The following is a 25,979-nucleotide window of genomic DNA, read 5'->3' as shown; positions in this document are numbered from 1 at the left end:
GGGCAGGCGGCCGGCGTGACGCGGTTGGCTGAGGTCACCGTGACGTCACCGGCGCCCCCGGGCTGTCAGCTGGAGCCGGCCGCGCCGCCGAGGCAGCCGGCCTTAAAGGGGGCCCCGCGCGCAGGGGGAGGCCCCGGGTGGACCCACCGGCGGGAGGTGAGTGAGGGGGGGGGGGGGAGCGGCGCGGGGCGAGGCCGCCCCTGGGCTCCCCGCGGGCGTTCAGCGGATCAGGGCCCGGTCCCCTCCGGTGGCCCCGTGCGCTGGGTGCAGGGGAACGCTGCGAGGCGAGGGGTGGAGCAGCCCCGAGCGGAGCAGCCGGGCGCTGCCTGGTCCCGGCGCCCCCCGAGCCGCGCAGGGCCCCGCAGCCCCCGCCCGCCCCGTGGAGGCCGCCCCGGGCACCGGGAGCAGCCCCGCAGCCGGTCCCGGCTCCCCTCTCCCTCCGCCCCGCGCGGCCCCTTTAAGGCGGCGGGAGGCTCCCGCCGGACAGCGCCGCGTGCGGCGCGTGGGAGTCACGTGGGCGGGACGTGCAGGCAGTCCATTGGCCCGCCGCCCCCCCGCGCGCTGCAATCAGCTGTTACTGGGGCGAAGGGCAGGGGACGGCCTTAAAGGGGCCGCGCCGCTCTGCCCGCACCGCCCGGACCCGGCTCGGCGCCTGGCGGCGGCCGGGGCTGGAACTGGGGGAGGGCTCCGGGGCCTCCCGCGGGGTCGCGGCGGGCGCCAGAGCCCGGCCCTGCTCGGGTCGCCCCGCGGGGGGGGCGCGGCCCCTTTAAAGAACTTGTCCAGTCATCGCGCCGCGCTGCCAAGCCGCGGGGTCAGGCGGGTTCGTGCCGCCCCGCCCCCGCCGCGCTCCCATTGGCTGGCGGCCCCCGGCGCTCACTTGTGATTGGCTGCCGACTTGGGGCAACTTCTGGGAATCGGCCGGCGCCAGCCCTTAAAGGCGCCGCCCCGGCACGGAGGGAGGGGGCGGCCGGGGCAGGCCAGCGCCGCGCCCCGCGGGGGCCGAGCAGCGCCGGGCCCTTTAAGCCCCCTCCCCTCTCCCCTCCCCCGCCGCCTCTTCGCCCTCTGGAAAATGCCAACTCACAGCACGCGGGGCATGCCGGGAGCGCCGCGCCGCACTACAGCTCCCAGCGTGCCCCGCGGCGGGCGGCAGGGCCCACCCGTTTCCTAGGCAACCGCCGGGCCGGCCGGCACCGACCTCGAGCCGGGCGGGCGGGGCGGAGAGCCGGCTCTCCGTGCCGATTGGCCGAGCGGCGGGCAGAGGCGGCCTCCTATTGGCTGGGGGGCGGGGGCGGCGGGAGAGGGGCGGGGCCGGGCGGTGATGGGGCGGGGGCGGGGCCGGTGGGTGGCTGCGTCATGGCTCCGCGGGCCGGGCCCGGCCGAGGCGGCGGCGGCGGCGGCGGAGCCGGGGGGGGGGGGGGAGGTGGACCGGGCCGGGCCGGGCCGGGCCGGGCCGGTGGCACCGGGGGCACCGGGACCGGCTCTCTCCGCGCCACGCAGGTGGGTCCGCGCCGGGGCTGGGTTTTTAGGGAGCCCCCGGTGCCCGCCCGGTGTTCCCGGTGCCCGCCCGGTGCCGTACCGGGAAGGTGACCTTCCCCCGGGGGGGGGGGCGGAGGCGGGAGGGCTCCGCTCCGTCCCGTCCCGTCCCGGGCTCCGCGGGGGCCGCCTCGTAACGCCCCGGTGGGGTTTAACGGAAGGGGGGTAACGGGGGGGGGTGGGGGTGTCGGTGCCGGTACCGGGGCGCCGTGCCCGGTACCGGGGGACCCGGTGGGGCGGGCGGGGCAGCGGGCGGGGCCGGTCCGTACCGGGCTGTGGCCGGCCCCGGGGGTGACCTTCAGTCCGGGGCCGGGCGGGGCAGACTTTGCCCCGGGGGCCGGTGGTGGCGGCGGGCACGGAGCGGAGCATCCCGGGGAACGGAGGAGGAGGAGGAGGAAGGCGGGGGGGGGTCGTCGGGATGCCCGGGTTGGGGGGAGCGGGGGGAGGCACCGGCTTTGCCGTGGGGCTGGGGGGGGGGAGGGGGGGAGACCCGTTGGGGTGCCGGTACCGGTAAGGGGGGGGCGCTGGAGAGGAGGGGGGGTGGCCCGGTACAACCGGGCGGGGGGCTCCACGGGGGGCACAGCGGGGTTTAGTACCGGAGGGGGGCCCGGCTGAGCTCCCCCGGGGGCCCTCACGGCTCCGGGGGTCTCTGTCGGTCCGGGGGGGGGGGGGGGGGATGGGGGAACGGCACGACCCCCGTACCCCTTCCCCGGTAACGCCGGTACGGGCCTCCCCCTCCCTTACCCCCCCCCCCCCCCCCCCCCCCCCCCCGCCCCGTTTTCCCCTTCCCGGTGCTGATTCACGGCCCCGGCGGGGGTGGAGCAGGGCCGGGACCGGCGCTGGAATCCGGACCAGATGTACCCGGCACGCCAGGAATGTGCGGCATCCCCGCCGGGCCCCGCCGCCCCCCGGCCCCGCCGCCGCCCCCCTTCCCCCCCCCCCCAGCCCGTGAGCGCCCCCCGACCCCCACCCGGGGCTCCCCCCCCCGTGGGGGGCAGCCGGGCGCCCCAAAATGTTTTTGTTTTTTTTTTTTTGGGGGGGGGGGGGGCGTCAAACACGGGAGGCAGCGGGAGGATGCTGAGGGGGAGCGGGGTGCGTTCCCCGGGTGGTCCCGACCCCAAATTCACGCTGTTTTTCCCCCCAAATCTGAGCCGGCTGCTTGGGAGGTCCGCGAGCGCTTGGGAGAGTCCCAAAAATCGGCCCCGCAGCTGGGGAGGCGCTGACAGGCTCCGGGGGGAGCAGAAAAAGGGATTTTTTTATTTTTTTTTTTTCCCCAATTAGAAGGGGGGGGGGGAGGAAGAGAGAACGGGGGAGGGGGGCGGCCGGGGCTCCCAGGGAAGGCCGCCGAAGGGCTCCTGCGCTCCCCGAATTCCCCGGGCGCGCTCGGCGGCGGCGGGCTGACGAAGTGTCTTCCTTGGCAGGCGGCGGCGGCTGGCCCCCGGCCAGGTGGGACCCTGCCAGCGCCCGGATGCCTGAGGTGAGCGGCCGGGGAATGCCGTAACCTGTACCTGCTGCCGTCGTCCCCGTCGTCCCCGTCCCCACGGCGGCGGCCGAGCCCCTGCGGTGGCTCCGTCCTCGCCACCCGTTGCGGTGCGGCAGGAGCGGGTTTCCTTATCGCTCGGTTCCCAGCGGGGATGGCCTTGGATCCCCGCGTGCTGTGGGGCTGGCTGCGGGTGCCGGAGCTGCTGCAGCTCCCGTCTCCGGAGAGGGGAGGGATGGGGGGAGCTCGGAGCTGCCTCTGTGTCCCCTGGGGCTGGGGGAGACCCTGGGGTGGGGGAGAGGAGGGATGGGGGGCAGCTCGGAGCTGCCTCTGCGTCCCCTGGGGCTGGGGGAGACCCTGGGATGTCCCCTCCCCGAGTGAAGGTGGCAGATCAGGGCTCTGGGATGGGGGAGAGGAGGGACTGGGGGAGCTCGGAGCTGCCTCTGCGTCCCCTGGGACTGGGGGAAGCCCTGGGATGTCCCCCTCAGAGCGAAGGTGGCGGATGAGGGCTCTGGGGTGGGGGAGAGGAGGGATGGGGGGAGCTCAGAGCTGCCTCCTCGTCCCCTCCGTGCCCTCTGGGGCGTGGGGAGGCCCTGGGATGTCCCCTCCGCGAGTGAAGGTGACGTTAGGGGGATCAGGGTCTTGGGATGAGTGAGAGGAGGGGCTGGGCTGGGCGGCATCCCTGCGGTGTTGGTCCCGTTCCTGATGCCTTTCTTCCTTCCCCAGCTGCCGCCCCGCTGCCCTGCTCCTGGCTACCCAGCACCAGTTCTTCAGTGGCAAGCTTTATGTCCTCTTCTAGTAGCTAAAGCTGCCAGTTGAAGAACTGTTGAATGTAGCCACTCTCTTCTCGTCACCGAGGCGCTGCACATCAGCTGCACCTGTGCCCCGAGAGACCGGGATGAGTAAATCAGCAGCGTCCTGAGGATTGACCCCTCCGAGAGCTGAGGCTGAGGAGGGCGGGGATGAAGAGCGCGCCTTGCAGCATCCAGGCAGAGCCGTGGCTGGAGGAGCTGTAACGGGGCTGTACAATGGGGAGCGGGGTCCCCGCCTGCCGGCGGGGTGGCGTTTAACTGGGACGGCTGGAGAAGGCTTTGAAAGAGACATTAAACTTTCTGTTTTCCTCAACAGCTCGTTTGTAGGGAGTTTGTTACCTGCGGGATGCCCGGGCTCAGGACCTGCCTGGTGGCAGCTGCAGACCGCGAGCTGTCCCCGGGGGGGGGGTGGCAGGGAGGGGTGGTGGCATCGGAGCTGTCCCTGGCTGATGCCACACGGGGCTGACCTGCGGAGTCATGCCGTAGGAGTGGCACGGCAGCGAGATTACCCTCGCAAGAAGCCCGGCAGCGGGCTGGAGCTGGCTCGCGCTGCCCTTTCGTGGCTGGGTGTGCCGGGGGCTGGGCTGCGTGGAGCGGCTGACTCAGGGCCGAGTCACGCATGGCCCCAGATGGCTGCTCGGGGAACGGCCACCCCGGGCTGGGTGCCCGCCTGCTGCCAGCCCCCCGGGCAGCACCGGGGCCTCAGGTATTTGGGGTGCAGGCTGGGCACTGCTGTGCTGCGCCCTCTCTGCTTGAGCTGCATGCAGAGTCGGGGTGGAAGCCCGGGAGGGGTCTGGATGAAACCTTTTTGGTTCATCAGTGGTCCAGGCTCTGCTTCTCTGTTGGGCAGAGGTGGAGAAGAACCCCTGAAGGGGACCTGGAAGCTGCTCTGTGGCAATGGAGACTCTCCTTTGGCCTTACACAGCTCCCCAGTCACCCTTTCCCCAGCGCATCTCGCCCCGTGCCTCGGTGCTGGGTGAAATGTCCATGGGTGAGCCCAGCGTGGACTCCTGGGAGCCTCTGCGCTGCCGGAGGTGGCCTCTCCCGCAGGGTGCAGGGCACCTGTGCCAAGGGGAAATGGCCTTGTGCTGAAATAAGGCTGCACGGTTTCAACAGGCTGGGTGCCCACAGCAGGGCCGCTACCGAATTTTGGCACCTAAGTGGAAAAAAATCTGTTGTCACAGCGTCCTTCGTTCTGATTAAAAGCTGCTGTGCTCGGTGTGCGCTTGTTGGTGGCTACAAGAAGCCAAGTTTCCTTGGGGTCACTGTCAGCGGGAGAGAACAGGGTGGCTGAGCACCCTTGGGTGGGGATGGAAGCACACCTCTGGCTTGAGACGAGCCGGGCTCTTCCACCCCAGCTGCTTCAAGCTCATCTGAAAGAGCTGGCACCTGCTCAGCACGCCCTGCGGTGCACCAAGGGTGGTAAAATGAATGGTGTGAGTATTCAGGGCAGCCCGAGGGCAAGGAGGAGAAGCTCCTGGGCTGTGCCCCCCTCCCATGCGTTGCAGCAGGGTGTCTCAGCACACGGTGAGTGTTTGGCTTTGCTGCTTCCTCCTGTCATCCTGAAGGACTGATGTGCTCTACCGAAATCCGGCTCTTTCCCTGGGAAGTTGTGGCTGTTTCAGGGTAGAGAATTGCCCTGAGCAGCAGCAGCACCAAGCCCCCTGAGGTCAGGAACGTAAAACCGCTGTATTTCGGGTCAGCTTTCTATGTCAGGAGGTGCCGGAGTGCAGGTTTGTGTTTAACACAATTTAACACACAAATGGCGTTACAGCATCTCACCTGCTAAGCAAACGGGCTGGGCCCTGCTACGGTTAACCCGCATTTAATGTAAAAGCAGAGGGATTTCAGGCTGACAAAGTGTCCCTGCGGGAACTTGCTAGATTCTCAGGGCTTACCCTTCCTCCTGCGAAGCGCCATGTGACCGGTGAGTAAGTGCAGTGCTTCCTGTAGAAAGCACAGGCTTGCTCGCTGGTGCCTTGCAAAATCTACCAACTCTTTCCTCCGGCACCGAGGCCGTGTGTTTCCTGCAGCGTCTGCCCAACTCCTCCAGCGTTCGCGGACACGGCGGGCGTGGGGATGCCACGCGGGGCTGGGGTTTGCCAGGGGCTGGCTGCTGCAAGGGGGTGGGAAGCGCTCGTTGCGGCAGCTAATGCAATATTCAAGCCCTCTGTAGCAATGCCAGCAGGTGCTGCTCACTCAAAGGTCGGCTCGCAGCCCTCTGTCCTTAGGGGTAAGGTATTTGGCGTGAGTTCCTGCGCGCTGACTCTCCGCTTCCCAGCTGTGGGAGCAGCTTGCCTCAGTCAGAGCTCCCCTTGCTGGGAAAATGTGCTTTTGCAAAGCAGAAGGTCAGCATGACCGGTGTGCTCAATGAAAGCTCCCTGCCAGCAGCGAGCCGGAGGAGCAGGAGGGGCTGCTGGAGCTGGTGGATCTGTGAACGTGTGGTCTCTGCTGCTTGCTCTGATCCCAGGACATGGGCAGCCTGCTCTCGGCCAGCCCGGCAGATCCCCAGCTAGAAGAGAGAGGAAAGTGCGGCTCCGTTTTGCCCCAGCATGCAAAGAGCAGCCAAGGGCTGTCTGCAAACACAAAATGCGGGCACCAGATCCGTTTTACTTTATTTCTCTTGCTCTAGGATGGGAGAAGGTTGAGCCGTAACCCTTGGTTGATGCCGTGCCCCCTGTGGCAGTGCACGTACGAAGCTCAGGTTTCTGTCAGCGAGGGTATTTGGTTGATATCACAGGCCCTGCAAATGAGAGGCGTGTTTGGGAATGGCAGTAACTCCCCTCAGCTTTGTGTCTCGAGGGGCTCTCTGCTGGCACGGGGAAGGCAGCGCAGAGCTGGGCTGCTCGGGGTGCCACTTACTCTGCTTCTTCTTTAGAGATTCGTTTCCCCAAGTATAAAACTTCTGCAATCAGAGACACCATGGGGTCACAGTTCAGGCTGGCAGCTGCAGTCACGAAACCATCCCTGAAAGAGAAAGCAGAAGGACGTGGATCTCAGCGCAAATAACTCGGCGGGGCAGCATCCCCCTGCCACCCTGAGGCCAGATGTGCTTCAGGAGGCTCAGGGAAGGGTGGCCGGTGCCACGGGGTGCCCGAGGACTTGTGGCAGATCTCCCGGGTGCTGCTGGGGCTGGGCACCAAGTCTGGGGGCAGAGGGAGAGGGGAACGTGTCCCAGGCTCCCAGCCTGGATGGTGTCTCCATCCCAGTGCTGGCTTCTCCCATTTCAGTTATGGGGCAGCGTGGCTTTTGTCAGATCTCCCGTGGAAGGTGCTGGAAGCTCAGCCTCTTCTCCGTGCCTGCCCTGCTTGTTTTGCTCTGAAATCGTCTCCCTGCTGGTTCGCAGGCTGGCAGCTGCCTGCAGTGCGCAGCCACGGGAGGGTGATGTGCAGCCATGTCCCCGCTGCAGGAGGCTCTGCGGGCTGTGAGGGAGAGGACAGTGCCCTGTTTCCAGAGCGGTGCCGTGTCGGGGCACAGACTGGCTGTGGATTCACTCACCTGATGTAAAAAACCAGGAACTTCTGTTGCTCCAAGCTGCCCTTCACAATGGTGTCTGTGAATCCCTTCCCGCAGCCTGCAGGAGATCGCTGCAGCTGGTCAGGGAGCCCTGGGTCAGCAGCTGCCGCCCACCCCACCGCAGTGCCACCACCAGTGCAGGTAGGAGCACAGGAGCAGCCGTGGAGGCTCTGGTCAGGCAGAACTGACCCAGAGTCATGACCCCAAGACCCTGCTTGACTTGAACAGGGAAAAATCTTCCTCCTTCGTGACCTCCAAGCCACTGGAGACCAGCAAAACCCAAGAGCTCTGAGTATCCTGCTGGCACAGGGCTCAGACAGGATTCCTAACCCCACTACTCCAAAGCTTGAGCTGTTTCAGGTAAACTCCACAACTGCCCCTTTCCCACAGCCTGGATAAGGGCTGCGTGTTTACAAGCCCTGGGCCCAGCTGGTGGATGAGCAGCTCCGCTAGGAAGCGGTTCAGCTCTTTGCATCTCTGCCCCGTCCTACCTGCGTAGTGGATGCTTTTCCCAAGCATTGTGGTCCAGAAGAAGGGGACAGTGTGCAACTCCTTCAGTTTCTTCAGCATGTTAAAGGCAGCAATGGAACCTGTGGTGGACCAGCAGGGTAAACATTTTTGTTGGTGCTTTGAGAAGCTGCTGAATCTTAAGCCTGCTCATCTCAACACCATGTTCTGCTCTGGCTTCCTGGGGCCTCCAATCATTCCTGCTAAGAGCTGATGTGCAGCTGCACCGTGTCTGTGTCTGGACTCCCCAAAGAGTGGGCCAGAAAGTGCCTGAAGAGGTATTTCTCTCCTCTTTCACCCCAGGACTGTCTTTGTGTAAGCTGTTTCTGAAAAGCCAGGCTCCTGCTCTCAGATTAGTGTACCTGCAGTGCTGCCTAGCTAAGTTGGGCTTCTGTCTGGGCCACAAACCCTTCCTGCCCAGGTTGAGCCTGGGTAGCTGGCAGGCAGTGCCCCTTACATCTTGTTATCTTGTTGTCCCTTCTGCCTCATTTCTTCTCAGAAAGAGCAGTCAGGCACTGGGACGGGTTGCCCAGGGAGGTGGTGGAGTCACCGTCCCTGGGGGTGTTCAAGGAAAGGTTGGACGTGGTGCTTAGGGACATGGTTTGGTGGTGACATTGGTGTTGGGTAATGGTTGGACCAGATGATCTTGAAGATCTTTTCCAACCTTAATGTTTCTGATTCTATTTCCTCGGTACCCATTTGTGAGGGAGCTGGAAAGCAAGGTGCCGCACTGTCTCACCGTGGGCCTCGGCCACCTGTTGGTGATGGATGCTGGAGCACTCCCCGTTGAGCAGCGCTACAGGAAAGGAGACCACGTCCCCCGCAGCAAAGACATTGGGGATGTTGGTCTGCATGTACTAATGGGACAAAAAACAATTAGTGCAACGATGAGAGAGAAGGGATTCAGCACAGACCACAGATACTCAGCTGGCACTTACCAGATCCACCAGGATGGCACCGCTGCTGTCTCTGGCGATGGAGGTGCCCTTCAGAAATGCAGAGTTGGGAAACGCCCCTGCAGGGAAAGGAGCAAGGACAAATGCAGCAAAGGTCTGCAAAAGCAGGGAGGAAACTTGGCCATGGCCCTACAGCGAGCATGTACCTTTGGTGCCTGTTCAGCCTGCTCAGACCAGAGCCGCTCACGGCAGTGACCAGCGGTTGGGCTGGTGCTGACCTAACCCAGCAACAATAAAACCAGGCCCCAGAACAAAGCACGCTCTGATAACACAGCAGTGACCTACAGAGCTCAACAAGCGTGCCAAAGTCACGCCGAGACCACAAGTAGCTCCTTTCCTCCTGCCGAGTGATTACTCATGGGCTGCTGACTTTCTTCAGGTGATTTGGGGCCAAAAGGAAGGATTGGATGATGGCAGAGTGGGAAAAAGACTGCAGGGAATGGTATCCTGGGAAGGGTTAAACTGGGATTTGCTGGCTGTTCTCCCCATTTCCAAACCTGCCTCCCTCTCCCAGCTGGGGTCGCTTACCTATCCCCAGCACCACCACATCTGCAGGTAGTTTTTCTCCGCTGGCAATAATGGCCTCTGTGACCTAGGAGAGAAGCAAAAATCATTAACAAAGTGTTAAAATCTGTCCTAATTCCCACAGCCTCCCTGCTGCCTCATTCTGTGCTCTCTTTCTTCGTTCACGGGTTCAGATCACCTTGTCCAGCTAATGTGTGTTGCCAGGAATGTAACAGAAAATCAAGTTGTTGCCCCTGATGGCATACTGGTACCCTTTGAGCCTAGGCTTGTGCTTAATGAAAAGAAACACGAGGGTCTAGGCATGGGATGAGAAAGCCTAGACATAGGCACTGGGATACACCTCTGTTGATGGGGGGAGGCTAAAATTAGCAGTTCAGGGATCACAGCAGCATGGCTGACCTTTCCATCCTTCCCTTTCAGCTCACAGAGTTCTGTTTTCGTGTAAAACTTCACCCCTTTATTCTGCAGCATCTGAAAAGAAAAAGGAAGCTAGTTTGAGTATTCACTAGGAAATTCCAGGCTGGTAAAAGCAGCAGCATCCAGCCAAAACCCAGGCAGGCAAGCGGCTTAGCTGCTGCTCCAGGCAGCAGAGAGGTTTCATTTGCTTCCCCAGCTGGCACAAGGCGTGCTGGAAGCCTGGCTTTGCTCTGCTCTCCCAGTCAGGACCAGTGCGTGAGGTAGGCCTGGCGTGAGATGGGGCTTGGGGATGGAGTCAAGCTGGGAAATGTGAGGTGTGTGTGAGAGGCTGGGGCCAGCCGTGTGTGCACAGCTCCCTCAGTGAGCTGTCAGAAGGGCGGCTAGGCACGCAGGGCTGTGACTCAGAGCAATGGCTGGATTTCCCAGCTTGTCGTGGATAACAAGGCTATTTAGATAGCACATGTTCTCCATCCTAGAAATCAGCACCACATTTTCCTAACCTTCATGCAAACGCCTCCGACCTGAGGACCCAGCGTTTTCTGGAAAGGGAACTCGTCTTTTTCCACCACTGAGACAGCAGCAGCCTTGTCTGAGAGGAAGGCAGCTGCCTCCATTCCTGCAAGTGAAGGGCATGTCCAAGGTAAGTCTGCTGCAAGCAGGAACCTGCACTCTCCTCCTTGGAAATCTTTTCCTCTTCCAGATGAAGAGAACAAATCTGATGTATTGCCAATGTTTAACTGCTCTTCTCTGCATTTCTGGGCTGATGTATTTAACACCCCACCCTCCCCACCTCCCATATTCTTTGTTCTCTTGCACTATGGACCCAGATATTAGGAAATACAAAGAACAGCTCCTGGTTCTTTACCAAATAGCTCATTTTCTGTGCCTTACCCCCTCACTTTCCCAATGCTTTGGGGAAGTCCTGCTCCTCGGAAGGACAGTGACCTTTTCACAGGGCACATCTCCCTCTGTATACATTTCCTGGACCTGGATAGCTCAAAGTTTCTGGCTATCAGAGGAAAGAGTTGTTGTGTTGTGTAATTCACACACTCCCAGCTATAGGACTCTGGTGACAAGGCAGGCAGTGAATGGCTGTCCCTTCCCTGAGGGCCCTAGGCAATCTGCACACACAGCAGCAGTGGGTTTCAAGGCCCAATCTTCCATGACCTGATTGTCACTCCAGCCTTTTACCTATGAATGAAGCTCCTACGACCACCACATTCCTCCCAGCTGCCAGCTCTAAGATCTTGCTAGAGTCTTCTGGGGTTTGGAGATGACATACGTTCTGCAGGTCTGCACCTGGGACTTTGAGGAAGCTGGAGCTGAGAGAGAGAAAATCCAGGTATGTCTCATGATCATAAATGAAGCTGGAAGGCTAAGGAGGGAGCACACAAACTCATGCAGTCTCTTGGCCATCTGATCCCATCTTGTCCTATGTCATCTCATAACCACTCCCTTCCACGTCTCTAGAAGAGCTCCAAGCTCCCAGCGTTGACCCGTCTTCTGGCAAAAATTGTGCATGCGGCAAATGCTTTATATACTCACTGGCTGCCTGTTGCAATGAGCAGCTGATTGTACTTCTGAGAGGATCCATCCTTAAAGTGGACCTTCTGCTTCTGGAAATCCACCAACACTGCCTGCAGACAAAAGCATGCAAAGATCAGGGAGGCACCTCTGGCCCTCTGGTGTCCTGCCATATCGGTCCCTTCTGACTGCCTGTCCTATTTCTAGACACCCAGGTAATGAGGAATGCTGGGGAGCCGTAGAAGTTTTTCAGTTCCCACAGGTGTTAGGCTTTAGGAGCCCCTTATCTCTGTGACAGCATTCCAGCATGCACACAGTCCCTAGCACTGGCCTTGGAGCACCATCCCAGAAGATAACGTGTACCTAAGCAGAGCCCCACATTCTGGAAATGTAGCACTATGCCTGGAAGCGTGGGCTTCCCCTCCCCATGGCAGGAACAGAGCCACCCACTGAGGACTGATCTCAGCTGCTCCTGCACCTCTTTCTCTGTCCAGAGCTCTATGTCACGAGCACTGAGGAATTCGGGTTTCCTTAGGTAGAGGTCCTCAGCTTTCATGGTCATTTCCTGGAAACAAAGCAGAAATATGACACAAAGCACTTCTTACAGCCAGCAGTACTCTTGCAGTGTTTACTAGGAACGAAGTTTGCATAAGATGCAAATTCTGAACTAGTAAATCACAGCTGCTAGTATTGCCCCATCCCCGTCATTTTCCTGTACTCCCTCAAAAATATCCACTCGACCTCTAGTGGGAAGAACTCAGCCAAAGGGGATAAAACCACTAGCCTGTGGTAGGCTCTGATCAAAGAGTTTCTGGGAGGAAAAAGTGAAACGTTAGATGGAAATTATAGCCCTTTTCCTTGCCTCACAGCAGTCCTGCTGCCCTGCCAGAATGGATCATTTGATTGCTCAGTCCAGTGATGAGTGTGGGCCATGCCCTTAATTCACATATAGTACCCGGGCATGGTCCTGCTCTTCTTGCAGACAAACCTTGATCAGTCTGGACTTGTCATATGGAGCATGTTTCTCTTTGGTGGCCATGATGATCCTGCCAGTAAAGCCCTCTTGGCGAAGTGTCTCTGCACAGACCAGGGCAGCCACACCTACAAGAGATGCTCATCTCAGCCCTATTACACATCACTATGGAACAAGGAGGGAGAAGGCAGCTCCTCCCCAGAGACAAGACTGGCAGCTCACAGTATATGTGGGGAGGGCATGGTACAGACCACTTCACTTACCTCCCCCAAGGAGCAGCGCTGTGGTCCGGTTGAGAAGACACCGTTTGCTTGTGTCCTTCACCCTCACGCCACTTTCGAGATCCTAGAATAAAGTGAGAGATAATGAAATTGTACCTAGCTCACGGTGCTGATTGTGCTTAGCAGCAGCAGGTAAGGTCAGTACCTTCTTTTTTGCTGTAACAAACACCTTTCCTTCTTCCACTGTTACCTGAAGGGGTGAAAGAAGAGTATTTAAGCACTGCACTCATGGGGTGGTGATAGGATCTTTCCTGTGAGGTTCTAATCGAGTGGGCTTTGCTGCGCCATGCTTTCTGGCCCCATGGTGACTTAAGAGCTTGGGCAGGGCTTAAGAGCTTGGGCAGGGCTTAAGAGCTTGGGCAGGTCCTAGGGCTGCTGTTAATGGGGATCCTGCTAACAGTGGGCTATCCTGCAGCCCGGGGCCTGAATGAGAAAGGGTCTAGGATGCAAAGTTGGGGACCTGTAGGCCAAATCTGGATAATGGAGTCCAGCTCTAAGGAGGAGGATCAGTATCCACAGAAGTTCATGGACCTACTCCATTGAGCTGAATGTTGGAGGACAACCATCTCTGACACACCAAGAGTGACCCATAGGGATCTTGAATGTCAAGTGAGCACCCATTGATGCTGCAGGAGCTCACAAGTTTTTCTCTTCCTCCCAGGGGCACTCAGGAAGAGGTGTAAATCCCTTTTTTCCTTTCCAAAAAAGAGCTGTGCTGGCTGTGAATGTATGGCATCACCTTTGATTGAAAGGAGCTTTAGGAGAGTGTTACATGATCCCAGGAAATCATCCTATGTGTATCTTTGTGTGATAGGGACCATGGAGCCATGGTCAGTGTCAGGAACTTGTGGGTGGCACAGAGGACATAGGCCAAGCTGGGAGGACGACACGTCACCTTAAAGCAGGGAAGACAGTCCAGAGAAGGGTATTCCTCAATATCTCCTGTTTTGATGTTAAAGCAGGCTCCATGCCAGGGGCAGCGCAGCCTGTGCCCCCTCAAGACTCCTGCAACAGAAAAGCCCCCACAACTGTTTGGTGACAGCCAGCCTTCCCAGCATGGCTTCTCCCCACCACCCAGCACAAACGTTACCTTTGCTGAGTGGAGCACCATAGTGTGGGCACCTACTGCCGAGGGCGCTGAACTCCTTCTTGTTCCTCACCAGCAGCACCGGGTGGCCAGCCACCATCACCTCACAGAGCCTGCAGGAGAGGCAGAAAGGTGGGTGCTATGGTGGGGAGCCAGGGCTCAGCCCCTCATGGCCATCGTGGTGCTCCCTCAACCACTAACATGGCGGCCACCAACATGGCTGCCTCCAGCTTGGCAGCCATTGTGGTGGCAATGTCAGCCCTGCGGCCTGCGTGGCTCATGGCGGCAGGCTGGGCCTCAGCTTCCCCCCAGGGTACTCACTCTCCATCGCCAATGTCAGCTTCATTGCAGACCTCGGCGGTGACGGTGTCATCACCATCCATACCGGTGGCCATGGGTAAGTGGCGGAAGGGGTTGGCGTCTGTCCTTGCTGTCTCCCCTGAAGGCAACAGCATCGAGGCACATTTGTGCCATCACAGCAAAATCCCACAACAAAAAGTAGGGCTACCACTACTTCGGGGGTCCCACACTCATGGTGCAGCAGAAAAAAAAAAAAAAAAAAGAGCCATGACTGGCAGAAAACACACGTTTTCCCCATTTTTTATTTCGTCTCCAAACCCAAAGCCCATTCCTTTGACATTTTTTTCACTGACTTAACCCACTTCTCATTTTCAGGTGACAGCCCTGCATCCCATTAAACTGAGCTCAAGCACAGGGCAAGCAAGCTAGCAAGCATGATTCACAATAGTTGTGTCATAAACAAATAAAATTATTTAAAATCATTTACGGTAGTTGAGTCAGGGCAAGACACTGCTGATGCAGCCTGCAGATGCTCTGGCCTGGGGTCTGCAGAATTGCCTCAGTACCTCTGAAACCTCTTCAGTGCTGGTGCTCAGATAGTATTTGCGCTAACTGGAGAAGAAATTAAAAAAAAAAAAAAAAGGCAACAATCCCTGTCCAGGGTGTCTCCCAGGCTAAAAAGGAGCTGAAAAACTTGGTTCTTAGCGCTGCCCCTGCTTTAGTAATCAAGAAGTCTGCCCCTGCTTTAGCTTAGAAGAAAGTCTGCTGCATGTTTAGAGATTTTCCTCTCCATTTTGGAGGGGAAAAAAAAGGAAAAAAATGGAGACGGAGGGGAAATGTGGGGCACATTTTGAATAGCAGGTGCGCAATATACAGCAGGAATTTCACTGCTGACACCAAGACATTGGGAAATTCACGCATTACCGCCCCGAACCCAAGGAAAGGCTTCAACGGATACTCACAGGGTGCTGCTGCAGGGACTCAATGTTTGCCCCTGTTGAAAGCTGCCACCAGCGTCTGTGAGTCCCTTCCCCGTCTGTAAGACTCTCCCCAAACCCAGCTCCCCCCAGCCCACGCTGGGCGATGCTCTCCCAGCCTTGCACAACATTCTCAGTTGGCAGGCGGCAGCAGGGCCACAGTTTATCTGATTTCTGCAATCACTCCGTGCTTCATTAACGTTGTTTGTTTTCTTTTTATTTATTTATTTTTTTAAATTCAGATTTACAAACAGCTTGCAAAAGAATTAAGGGCACTTATGAATTATAGGGTAGGTGTGGTTTGGAGGCGAGGTGCGTCATGTGAGATGCAGTTCAGAAAGAGAAACTGAGTCAATGCAGAAATACCTCTGCTCTTTCTTGATGGGAAGTGCTCTAGCTCAGTGCACGGTATTTTTGCCACACTTTGGATACTACTACTTATACATTTCTACAACTTTTAAAATTAATTAATCTGTGTTTGTTTTAAGGCAGATCCTCTCTATCTCCCATTGATTTTAAGGGAGCACGAAGTGTTCAGCATCTCTGCAAATGCCCCGTGTTCCTGCTCTGCTCCTGCATGGGTACATTTCGGTCTGCGGACGTCCAGGCACCCTGTCCCACCACTGCCGTGTCCGCGTGGATTGCAGGGTGGCATGCTGCTGACTGTGCTATTTTTGCAGGAGGGTGGGAGTTGCAAAAAATGGGAGTGACGCCTACACTGTTTGTGTCTACTCCAGTTCTTATCTCTATTTCACAGTCAAGATGTTTCAAAACCTTTAAATACGTCTCGAAATTTAGAGGGGGGACAAGTCCCTAGCAGCATGTTGCCATCATTCCTCTTGCAGAAGCGGAGCGTTGGGAAGCAGCTTTCTGCCGTGCAGCATGCTCTGAAATCCAGCACCAGAGGGGAATGAAAACTTTCCCAAACCCTGTCATGGGCATGGCTGCAAGAAGAGGACATGGACATGGATGCTCGGTCAGCGTACGCCCCGCTGCCTGCAGAGTGGCTCACTTTGTCGGACCCACAGAGCTGTAAGCAAGCTGTAAGCACTCGTTTCAGCCCTGGGACGCTGTGATGCCAGCAGTGCTCTTAGCCCACGGGTGGTGTACGCCCACAGTGGGCGCAGGTGCAGAGTATTTTCTTACAGTGCTAACAAGCAGCTTTGGGTTTTGCCTTGCTGGCCAGGCGCCTGAGTGTGAAGCAATTTGGCTACTGCACGTCCCTGTTTAAACTCTCTGTAATTATTCCCTAGGAGCGCATTCCCACGTGGAGAAGCAGCAGCCCTCGTGGAGGCATTCTCTGACTCAGCAGAAATTGCTGGAAAGCATTTGCTCGGGGATGAAAGCTGCAGTGCACCAGCAAAGTGGAAGGTACGAAGGCAAGCAGTGGCGTGAGGCTTCGGAGGGAGCCAGGTGGGAACCATTGCTGTGCTTTGGGTGGCTTTGGCACTGCAGGGCTGAGTGTCCGATCCAGCTGTTGGATGCAGCCCAGCATTCCAGGAAGGACTTCTGCAAAACAAAACCCCCACTTCTGATAAGGGCAAAGGTGATGGCAAAGAGATCCCACCCTGTTCTGAAAGTTAGGAAGGGCACTGAGTGTAAGGGGGAGGTTTGGGTTTGCTGCAGGATGCTGCATGCCGCTCTGACAGCTCACACCTAGGAACATGCAATAGGCCCTCGAGGGATTCAGGGAATGGGGTGCTAGCAGAGGCAGGTTTTCAGTAAGATGCTCTGTAAGCATCTTTTGGTCCTTTGCTAAGTAATGCAGAGCCGGATGCTCAGCATGGTGAAGACCTTTGCTTGTAAAACGCAGCAGGATCGGAGGTAGAAATAAAGGGAGAGAGAGAAATGATGCAGTGCTCTGAAACGTGAGCAGAGCTCAAGTGGTCATCAGCAGTCCTAGGACAATCCTGGCAAGCTGTCTTCACTTTTTATTAGATATCCTCACTTTTATTATGTCTATCCAGTGTTGCCAGCACTCTGGAATATTCAAGCCCAGGTGAAAATGTAATGGGGGGGCTCTGCTTTCAAGCCCATACCACCCTCAGCCAGTGCAGCACGTTCTGTCCTTCTGTAATGCAGCTGTGGCTGGCAGATGTGTCCTTGCCCCCAGCTTGCTCAGGTTGTTCCCTCCCTGCCTTAGCAGAGCTGTAGATTTTAGCAGTGCATTGCACAGAGCCCAGCGTCGCTGAAGAATGCTCAGGCGCAGAAAGAGGAAGCAAAGTGAAGAAAGCAGCAGAGCTAAAATGATTAATGGGACACCGCTCTCAGAACAGCTTGGTTTGTGATATTAATAATGAGAGAATTCAGGAGGGAACCTACCCCGTGCCCAGCTGCGGAGCCAGCAGCAGCAGGAGCTGTGAAGCTCCAGTACTTCTATTCGTAATGCAGGAGCAATCATGTGGGCTCAGCAACAAGCAATGCTGCACAGAGGGGTGTAGGGCTCTGAGACGTACTTCCACCTTTCAAGGCTCATTCTGAACCTGTCTGAATTGCAGAAAGCACGGGGTCATAAATACCTCATAATGTAGCCAGCAAGCACATCAATATCTGTCAGAAATGACTTAAGCTTGAGCACGGTAAACCAGATAGAAAAAACATGTTTATCCCACAGGGGAAGGAGACATGGAAAAGGAAATATTTAGAGGGAATTAATTTGCTTATAGAGTATATGTATGCTGTTTACAGAGTATATATGTGCTGTTTCATATATTCTTCCTGAGCGTTCATGTCTGGCCGTGGCGAGGAATGGGTTATAGGCTGGGCAGCAGACACCTGGCCCCGCGTCTCACCGTTCACCATCAGGAAAGAAGGAAGCTGAGCTTCCAGGAGATTCTGCGTTGTTCAAGGGATGGTCTCAGAAAGGATCGGTGACAGCAGGATGCATTCAGGGCTGCTCAGAGCCTGGGGAGGGCAGGGAGAGTTTTCCCCCCTCGGGCTTGAGCAGGGTGAGCGTAGATGGGTTGTGGTGCAAAGCCAGACGAGCTCCTTGCCACCCAAGACCAAGTCCTGGGATCGGTGGTTAACCAGGAAGGTGTTCCTAGCTGGAAGGGGCAGATGCTGGAGTTTGCATTGATTTCAGCGCTCTCCACAGCTACCTCTGCAGCTCTTGGGCATGCTTTGCCACGTGCGGCATGTTTCTCACAGTAGGTCCTTTCATAAGCTAGGAGTTCACTGACTTTCTGAATAAAAACCCGGATATATAGAGCAGAGCTTCTCTGTATCGTCTGACTTCCTACGGCCTAGCAGAGTCGTGATGCACTTTAGAGAGGGATGAAGAAGACAACTGATTAAAATTTGGAAGTCAAGCTGCTTGATTGGCTTTGAGATCTCAGACTATGTGATGTGTGAGCCAGGTCTGGCGTTAGATGAGCAGATGGGCTTTCCGCCTCCCTGGCTGGAGAGAGGTGGGTGAAGGGAGCAAGACTTCCCAAAAGCAGGAGCAGGATTTGAGCCAGAAGGACTTTGCGTGTCACAAGCTCCCACATCTGCTGGCTGCAGCAAGCCCCAGGCGATGTTTGGGAGCAGAACGGTGCTGGGTAAGGGGTGGTGGAGCTGCCAAAGCACGGCTCCTTGTGGGGTGACCTGCAGGCACCCGCACCCCCATCCAGGAACGGCATCTGGGAGAGGACACAGTTCATCTGGCAGAGTTCATGTTGGCCATTATCAGCAAACTGCCGGGGCTGTTTTGGGGAAAACGGTTTTATCTGTCCCAGATGTGCTGCAGGGAAACGCTGAATTGTGAGAGAGAGAAAAAAGTTATTCAGGCTATTAAAAACAGTGCCGCACCCTTGCTTTACACTTCGGCTGTTGTGGAGTCTCTGCTAGGGGACGAGCTGCGTCCCCACAGTGTTATGGGATGCCACGTTATGGGATGATGGAGTTATGGGCCGGGCACATCCTTGCTGACACCCGGAGGGAGCCCCTGCCCGGCTGGGAGCAGCCACCGGGCTGCATCCCTGCACCCAACGCCGCCTTTTGGGAGCTGCTGGAAAACTTCTCGAAAATGGGGTGAAAAAGGCAATATCTCCAAATAAGGTGTGGCTGCAGAGGCCCTTTCCGAGCGGGTCGCCCTCCCTGGCTCTTCAGCGAGCGTGCGGGGACCTCTTGTGGCAGCGGTGCCGGAGCGCTCCCCTCCTGCCCTGGGACGAGCCTGGCCCTGCAGCCTGGGCACGGAGGGGATTTGGGGCTGGGGCTGGTGTCAGGGGACCTGTTTGTCACCCCCTCCATCCCTAAAACCCCTAGAACCGTCCCTCCATCCCTAAATCCATCCCCTGGTTAGCGCCATCGCTGCACGGGTTGGAAGGAAAGGGGAAAAAGCCCAAAAGAAGGATTCTAGGAGAGCATGCCCGATGGCAAGTCCTGGAATAGTTGCGTAAAATCTGGGTCCAAAGTAACCAAAAGATAGAAAGTGTGCAGCTGCTGGTGGTGCTCCAGCAGCGGGATCTAAGCCGCCGAACCAGAGGCTCAATTAATCACGGCTTAAATTCCTCCCCTGTGCAAGTGGCCGGTAAAAGCTCTCCAGTGCCCAGAAGCATTTTAAGTATTCCTGTCGCCACGGAAAGGGACAGTCAAGATTTCTGCGGCTAAGACACCGCAGATGACTTTCATCAGGAATCGTCTCTCTGCCATTTTATAGCGCCATTAGGCACCAAACGATTTTCCTGCCCGCTGCCCTGGGCAGCCCGGCACGTCTCCGGCTGTGGCTGGGCACAGGCTGCGCACCCTTCCCTCTGCATCTCTTACGCCAAGCAGGATCGTCTCCGTTTGGCCCTCTCGGTAACTGATTAGCCCTGATCCCTCCAGTCCTAATACACGGGGTTATTTATAATCCCCCCAGCAGTCGGGGCTGTGGATTACTTCAGGCGACGTCTCCCCAGCACTTAACGGCTATGAAATTAGGTTGCTTTTCCTGGCTTTTAGGCAAATCTCTGCAGCATGAGCAGCTGCTTTGCTATCAGCGGGGACTATCTCACCCCTCTCTTTTGGCTCTGATTTAATCTCTCCCCTCTGCAACGTCTCTCCCATCAGCGTATCGCTTGTTGCTGTTTCAGCGTGCATTACCCCAGAGAGGGCAGTGACTGAGAGCTCAGGCTCCGCATGTTCCTGTTCAAGCGAAGAGAAAGAAGAAGATTTCATCCCAAATTAATACCTCAAAGAGGAGGCAGCCTCTGACATTAATCGGTGTGTACGCGGTGACTCATCCCGTCTGCAGGAGCGACACGCGGTCTGGGCAGCATCCGCGCTTCTGGTGGAGACATCAAAGAGCAACACGGGAGCGATCAAGTGACGGGCAAGCAGGAAAAGCAGCGCCGCGGTAGGATGGAACTGAAGAAATTGGGGGCACACGACCCTGAGTCCCCCCAGACCCACAGAGCTGGGGTGTCCAGACACTGGGGAGCTGCTCTCAGGAGCAGACACGGGACAGGGGGGTGGAGGACAAGAGCGTGGTGGGCACAGCATGGTTTTGGACCTTGTTGTTCATTTAACCTGCAGCCAGAATTGTTGGTGTGTGCTTGCAGGGATCCTGTGGATCCATACCCAGGGTGAGGGCTGTGCCCCCAGCACATCCCAATGGTGCAAGAGCCTCACCAGCAGCAGGCACTGGGGATGTTTTGGGGCAAAACACCCCAACCGCAGCACCACAGAGGAGGGGTGTTCAGCCACCCAGTGCCACTGAGCTGGAGAAGAGCCCTCGGGGGGGACAAGGAAGGTGTCCCCACGGTGTCGGGACACCCCACAGTGTTGGGACACCCTGCCCCGCACTTTCACTGCAATGCCTGCAGCCGTTTCCAATGAACGGATGCCACGGGCAGCTGACACACACCCCAGGGGCCTCCTTTCTCATTCCTCCCTCTTCCTGAGTCATGCACTGCGAGGAAGGACAGCCCCTGCACGTCCATGGAAGTGGAAACCCACAGCAGCACGGGAGGGGGGCTCCCGCAGCCCCCCCAGCACCCTCGGGACCGCTGCTGGCTGCATCCCCCCCCCCCTTCTGCCTTTCCCAACCGAGCAATGGCGATGCCCAGGGCTGGCCCCAAGACAACGGGGCCACGGGGCGAGGCGGTGCCCGGTGCTGCCGGGGCGGTGCCGGTGCCCGGGGCGGTGCTGGTTGGGGCGAGGCGGAGCGGTCGTGGAGCTCCCGTGGGTGCCCCATGGGGAGCTGAGGGTTGCCCATGGCTGTCGGTGCGGGGTTGCTGCTGGTGGCCGGTTCCTTCGCCGCTTTCGGCTTGTTGAACCGGGGCTTGGAGCGCTTGGTGCCGCCGCCTCCTTCGGCTCGGCGCAACCGCTGGAAGTGGCGAAACATCTGGACGTCGTTGGCACACAGCGTGCTCAGCGGCGGCGGGGCGCTGCTGGGGTGAGCGGCACTGGGGTACCCAGGGGGATGGGGGGGGGCACCCAGGGGTTTGGGGGGACACGGGACAACTGGGCTGTCCAGGGACCCCGATGGGAACTTGAGGCTGAAGCGCAGGGAGGGAAGCACCGAGGGGGTTTGGGTATGTGGAAGGGGGGATTGGGGTGTTAGGGGATGCTGGGGGGCTTGGGGAGGGGGTGGATGGGATGCTGGGGGGGGGCTTGGGGGAGTGGAGCATGTGGGGTGCTGAGGGACGGAGGGAGTGAGGGGTACAAGGGGATGTTGGGGTAGCAGGGGACAGGGAAGCTCTGGGGAGGGGGGGGAGTGGGAGGACAGCGTGGCCACGGGGGGGACAAGGGAAACAGGAGGGTGCCGGGGGGGTGAGCAGCACCAGGTGGGCACCGAGGACGCTGGAAGGGAACGAGGGGGGCAGAAGCACTGCCCAGCACTCGCAGCCCCTCTCCCCGCAGGTTCTACCTCTACCCTGGGCTGCACGAGGACCTGGTGGGCACGCACCCGCCCGGGGCGCACAGCCTGGTGGCCGTGTCTGTAGGTGAGGCTGGGGGGAGTGGGCTGCCCCCTGCTTTGTCCCCGGGGGTCCCCAGGGGCCCGTCGGTGCCTGACGGTGCCACGTCGTGGGCAGCGACGTCTCAGGCACCCCAGACAATCGTCTTATTCTTGGCAAAGACAGTGGCTCCTTTCTGTCCCACGGCACCCGCAGCCGGGAGGTACTGGGCACCAGGCTGCCCGCCACCATCCTCGTTGGACAGCCAGGGCTTGGAGCATCCTAAAAGTGCCCAAATATGTGGTCAGCGCAGATCCCCCTACAGCCTTATGCTGAACTCGCTAGCACAGAGGCCAGAAGTTTTGAGTCCTGTGGCTGCGTGTAGCCTGTCCCCCTCCTTGTCACCTTGTTGGTCTGTCACTAGCTGTGTGGTCAGTGCTCACAGGCTTCCCAGCATTGCCGCAGCTCAGCAAGGAGATTTAACTACCTAAAACACCAACGTGGGGTTGCTTCGGTGGCAGCAAATCCTGTAGCTGTGAAGGGCTGCAAGGATGTGGGGTGGGATCCGATCCTGGGGTGGAAACAGGGGTAAGGCGCCGAGTGCTGCCCTCGTGGCCAGTCAGGTACTGAGCCCGCTGGGGGGCCCCCACATATTGCCCCCCCCCCTTCCTTGCTTACAGCCTCTCTGTCCCCAGGGTATTTCCTGGAAGACTTCGTGGACATGCTGTGCAATCAGAAACTTCACCAGTCCTGGGAGCTGCTCTTCCATCACTCTGTGGTGAGTCCGCCGGCTGCTCCCCGGGGCGCAGCGCTGGGTGGCAGCGGGTCTGAGGAGTGCCCCGCTCATCACGAGGGAGGTGGCGAGGTGGGGACAGACCCTGGTGCTTGTGGGACCTGAGTGGTCCGAGCCACAGCCTCACCTTTAATGTTCGGGGGGGGGGGGGCTGATCCGTACCCCTGGCACAGACAGGCATGACCCAGGTGTCCCCGTTGGCACCAGCGAGCATCTCAGCTCCTGCCGGCTCTCGGCCACCTGAGCAGCCACAGGAAGGGCCGCACACCCCAAACATCTCCTCCTTCCACCTCCTGCTCCTGGGTCCTGCCCGGGGTGCTCTCATTTGGGTCAAAGCTCTGGCCATCGGGCTGGGGTGGCTGTGGGCAGCCGTGATGCAGGAGCCTCACATCAGTGCTCTCTGCCTCCCTCTGCTCCTCTCCACACCCAGTGTGGATTTCTCCTTACTTGCCTCTGCTGTCTGGGTGCCCAAGCACTGCACACGCTGCAGGACAGGGGGATGGCACCGTGCAGCTGAGCAGCTGAGCCTATTTTCCAGCAGGTTGCAGAGGAGGCACGGGGCTCTGCAGGGCCTGGGGGACAGAAGGGGTGGCAGTGGGACCGTGCCGGAGAAAGCGATTTTCAGCCCTGCAGCTCTGCTGGCTACTGTTCACGAGTCAAAAGGTCATCTGCACAATAGAGCTAATTCAGGCCAAGACAGTGATTTAGCAAGCAGATAATCTTATTAGAGAGCCAATACAAATAACAGCATTAAGGGTATAAACTGCAGAAAGGTCTGAGCATGGTAGGGCACGGACAGGCAGAGCCGGTCATGGCAGGGAGGGTGTGGGGCAGGATTGTACCCACTCAGCCCCCACAGTCCCTCTGGGGTATCCCAGAGCTCCCTGAGAGGTGGCCACGGGGCTCTCATGTACCAAAGCCACTTAATTCTTGCAGTGTGCCTGTCCTGGGGAGAATCCCTGAGCCAGCAGCAGCCGTGGCCCTGGGCTAGGCATCTCCCTCCCTGCCGATGTTGTCGGCTGTGTGCAGAACGACCTGCTATGGCACCACCAGCTGCGCTCCCCAGGCCACAAAAGCAGGGTTAGGTCTGCCTGTTCAGTTTCCTCTTTCGTCCTGGGGTTTATAGAATTGTTTCCTTCTTCTTTTTTTCTGGGGAAAAAAACAACACACACTCAGGTTTCATGCAGCGATGGAGAGACCTTATCTCGTGCCTGAGGCTGCAAAACTGCAGAGATGAGTGGAGTGATGACCAGCGGTTTGGCTCTGGCGTGACAACTGTTTCCAGCTCTGCTTCATGCTGTGCCCAAACATGAAGGGCTCTGGCTTGCAGCAACTGAGAGCAACCAGCACCCGGGCTCAGCCTCTCTTCTTTCTCCTCCCAGGTGATTGTCTGCTTTGGTATTGCGGTGCTGCTCCATCAATACATGGGCTTTGCCTTCGTGGCCTTACTGGTGGAGATCAACTCCATCTTCCTCCACCTGCGGCAGATCCTGCTCATGGCCGACCTGGTGCACACCACCTGCTACCGCCTCAACAGCATCGTCAACCTGGGCACCTACGTGGTGTTTCGCATCACCACGCTGGCCTGGATGACACGCTGGCTGCTCCTCAACCGGCAGCACGTGCCCCTGGCAACGTACACTGTGGGCATGGTGGGCATGGCAATCATGATGCCCATGAACATCATCCTCTTCTACCGCCTGCTGCGTAGTGACTTCTTCAAGTCCAGCCGGGACGTGCAGCGGGAGAAGGAGAAATAGCCCCCTTCCCCGCAGGCCCCGGGGGATGAGCAGCCGTGAGCCCGTGGATGAGGACAGCAGAGAGCTGTGGAGATTGAGCATGGCTATTTCAGTGTCTCACTTGGAGGGGCTGCACTGACAGAGCTTCTGGGCTTGTGGCTGTGGATCCTGGGCAGAGAAGGTGCTCACAGACCAGGCACTGGGGCACTTCGGATGACGTGGTCGAATGACCCAGAGCTGCTCAGAGAAGCTCCAAGGGCTCTCACAGCTCCTCAAAGCACTGCTGAGATGAGAAGGGAGTAGGGTGCATCATTTCCCTGCTGCTCTTCTGGACATCCAAACACCATCGCGTGTTTATAAACCTTTTGGAGCTGCACCCTGCAGCATCCCAACGCCCCAGGGACGCTGCACTCAGCCCTGTGCTGTCTCTGACACTTCCCATGGGAGCACCAGGCTAGAGAGGCTCCAAGGCTTCACCCTCAAGGCCAGGGCCAGTAAAAGCCAAATCCTGCACTCATGAGTCCTCCCCAAGGAGATTGTCCCAGGTGGGTAGTGGAGGGAGAGGCTTAGGCTGTGTGTGTCAGATGCTGCCTGCTGCAGGTTCTGGGATGGAAGCAGTGGAGCAGCAGAACTGTGCTCGGGGACCGGCTGCTGACTTCTCCTGACAACTGGAACTTTTCCAGTGTTGTTTTGTTCCCAGACCTTTTAAATTCCCCATAAATGTGTGTGGGAGAGCACGAATTGTGTGCCAGGATGCTATGTGACGGTCACTTCCCACATAATGAGGCTTTTTCAGATGGGCCAGATTTGGCATCTATTAGGAATGAAAAGTCCTGCTGCAGAGCGCAGTGTAATGGTCTTTACCCAGCAGCACGAGCTCTTATTAACACAAGTTTTTAATAAATGGCTGCAAATGAAACAGCTTAAGGGGAAGAGGCTTAGCGGGGAAAAAGGGACTCTGCATTCCAGCCTGCTCCAGGGGTGTCACTGCTCAGCACTGGCTTCCTATCCTGTATCTCCTTGCTCCAGAGTAAAAATATATACCGTACACTGGCCCAGACTACCTCTCCAGGGATTTTTGCTCCCTCTCCTTTCTATGGAGGAAGATTGAGGTTTCTCCTGTTCCTGCGAAAGCTCCCCGAGGCGAGGGAAGGGTGCACTTTCTGCAGGCTGGCACCTGGGAAGGGTTGCAGGCATTTGTAACCCGCGGGGTGAGGAAAGTGCCTGCTGTGAAACAGGGCAGGCTGTGGGGCACTTGCACGCGGGGTATGGATCTCATGGCTTTGCTGCTCTTGTTCCTGATGCTGGTTGCGGCAAAGCAAGAAGGAGCCTTGCAATTTGCTGTGCATGTACCTCAAGCTTTCCTGGAACAAGGAATTGGAAGTTTTAACACACACACACACGCTCACACTTTTCCTTTTCCCCCACTTATTCCCACACACTGAACTCTTCCCAACAGCCCAGCACCACCTAGAAGAGCAGGACTACCCCAGTCAGGGTTGTGTATTTGTTTTTAGAAATGCACTGGATCTGTTGTGCTGTATGCGTGGCAAATAACCTTTTACCTCAAAATCTCGAGGTAGAAGGTTATTTGTAAATCTGGTTTGAGGGACGGGCTGAAACAAGGGGCCACACACTGCTAGGAGCAGGCAGCATCTGTTTTGAGGAGGGAAATACGGGCATGGACACACACAGACGA

General features: G+C 58.2%; 2 protein-coding genes and 1 long non-coding RNA gene across 7 annotated transcripts; 2 read left to right on the top strand and 1 right to left on the bottom strand.

Moving 5' to 3' along the window:
• Positions 1 to 5: 5 nt before the first annotated feature.
• LOC121057865 lies at positions 6 to 18,427 on the top strand. Of its 3 annotated transcripts, XR_005813994.1 has the most exons (4): positions 1,381 to 1,497; positions 2,955 to 3,010; positions 3,740 to 4,053; positions 18,417 to 18,427. It is a non-coding gene; the product is annotated as an uncharacterized LOC121057865 (long non-coding RNA). The 3 variants fall into 3 exon arrangements; XR_005813993.1 differs by lacking the exons at positions 1,381 to 1,497; positions 18,417 to 18,427 and adding an exon at positions 6 to 156 and having other exon boundaries at positions 3,740 to 4,138; XR_005813992.1 differs by lacking the exon at positions 18,417 to 18,427 and having other exon boundaries at positions 1,375 to 1,497; positions 3,740 to 4,138.
• On the bottom strand, positions 6,424 to 15,052 carry LOC121057861 (apoptosis-inducing factor 3-like). Of its 3 annotated transcripts, none has more exons than XM_040532571.1 (19): positions 14,874 to 15,048; positions 13,933 to 14,050; positions 13,615 to 13,724; positions 13,420 to 13,529; positions 12,670 to 12,714; positions 12,507 to 12,588; positions 12,259 to 12,371; positions 11,749 to 11,835; positions 11,292 to 11,383; positions 10,938 to 11,068; positions 10,247 to 10,362; positions 9,729 to 9,800; positions 9,333 to 9,396; positions 8,787 to 8,863; positions 8,588 to 8,705; positions 7,833 to 7,931; positions 7,324 to 7,399; positions 6,688 to 6,792; positions 6,424 to 6,568 (listed from the first exon to the last, which is right to left on the bottom strand). In XM_040532571.1, exons 2-19 carry the CDS (start codon positions 14,004 to 14,006, stop codon positions 6,526 to 6,528), a joined length of 1,614 nt encoding a protein of 537 aa, XP_040388505.1. In that variant the 5' UTR covers positions 14,007 to 14,050; positions 14,874 to 15,048; the 3' UTR covers positions 6,424 to 6,525. The 3 variants fall into 3 exon arrangements, with proteins under 3 accessions (XP_040388505.1, XP_040388504.1, XP_040388503.1); XM_040532570.1 differs by lacking the exons at positions 6,424 to 6,568; positions 6,688 to 6,792 and adding exons at positions 6,816 to 7,247; positions 14,399 to 14,523 and having other exon boundaries at positions 14,874 to 15,052; XM_040532569.1 differs by lacking the exons at positions 6,424 to 6,568; positions 6,688 to 6,792 and adding an exon at positions 6,816 to 7,247 and having other exon boundaries at positions 14,874 to 15,052.
• A 1,525-nt stretch (positions 18,428 to 19,952) lies between the features above and the next one.
• Positions 19,953 to 25,325, top strand: TLCD2 (TLC domain containing 2). Its single transcript, XM_040532572.1, has 4 exons — positions 19,953 to 21,246; positions 21,714 to 21,796; positions 22,444 to 22,526; positions 23,924 to 25,325. Exons 1-4 carry the CDS (start codon positions 21,065 to 21,067, stop codon positions 24,299 to 24,301), a joined length of 726 nt encoding a protein of 241 aa, XP_040388506.1. The 5' UTR covers positions 19,953 to 21,064; the 3' UTR covers positions 24,302 to 25,325.
• Positions 25,326 to 25,979: the final 654 nt, after the last annotated feature.

This window comes from Cygnus olor, chromosome 20 (genome assembly GCF_009769625.2).
Source record: "Cygnus olor isolate bCygOlo1 chromosome 20, bCygOlo1.pri.v2, whole genome shotgun sequence".
NCBI classification, from domain to species: domain Eukaryota; kingdom Metazoa; phylum Chordata; class Aves; order Anseriformes; family Anatidae; genus Cygnus; species Cygnus olor.
The sequence above is the reverse complement of the archived record's forward strand: the minus strand, read 5'-3'. Positions and strand labels throughout refer to the sequence as shown.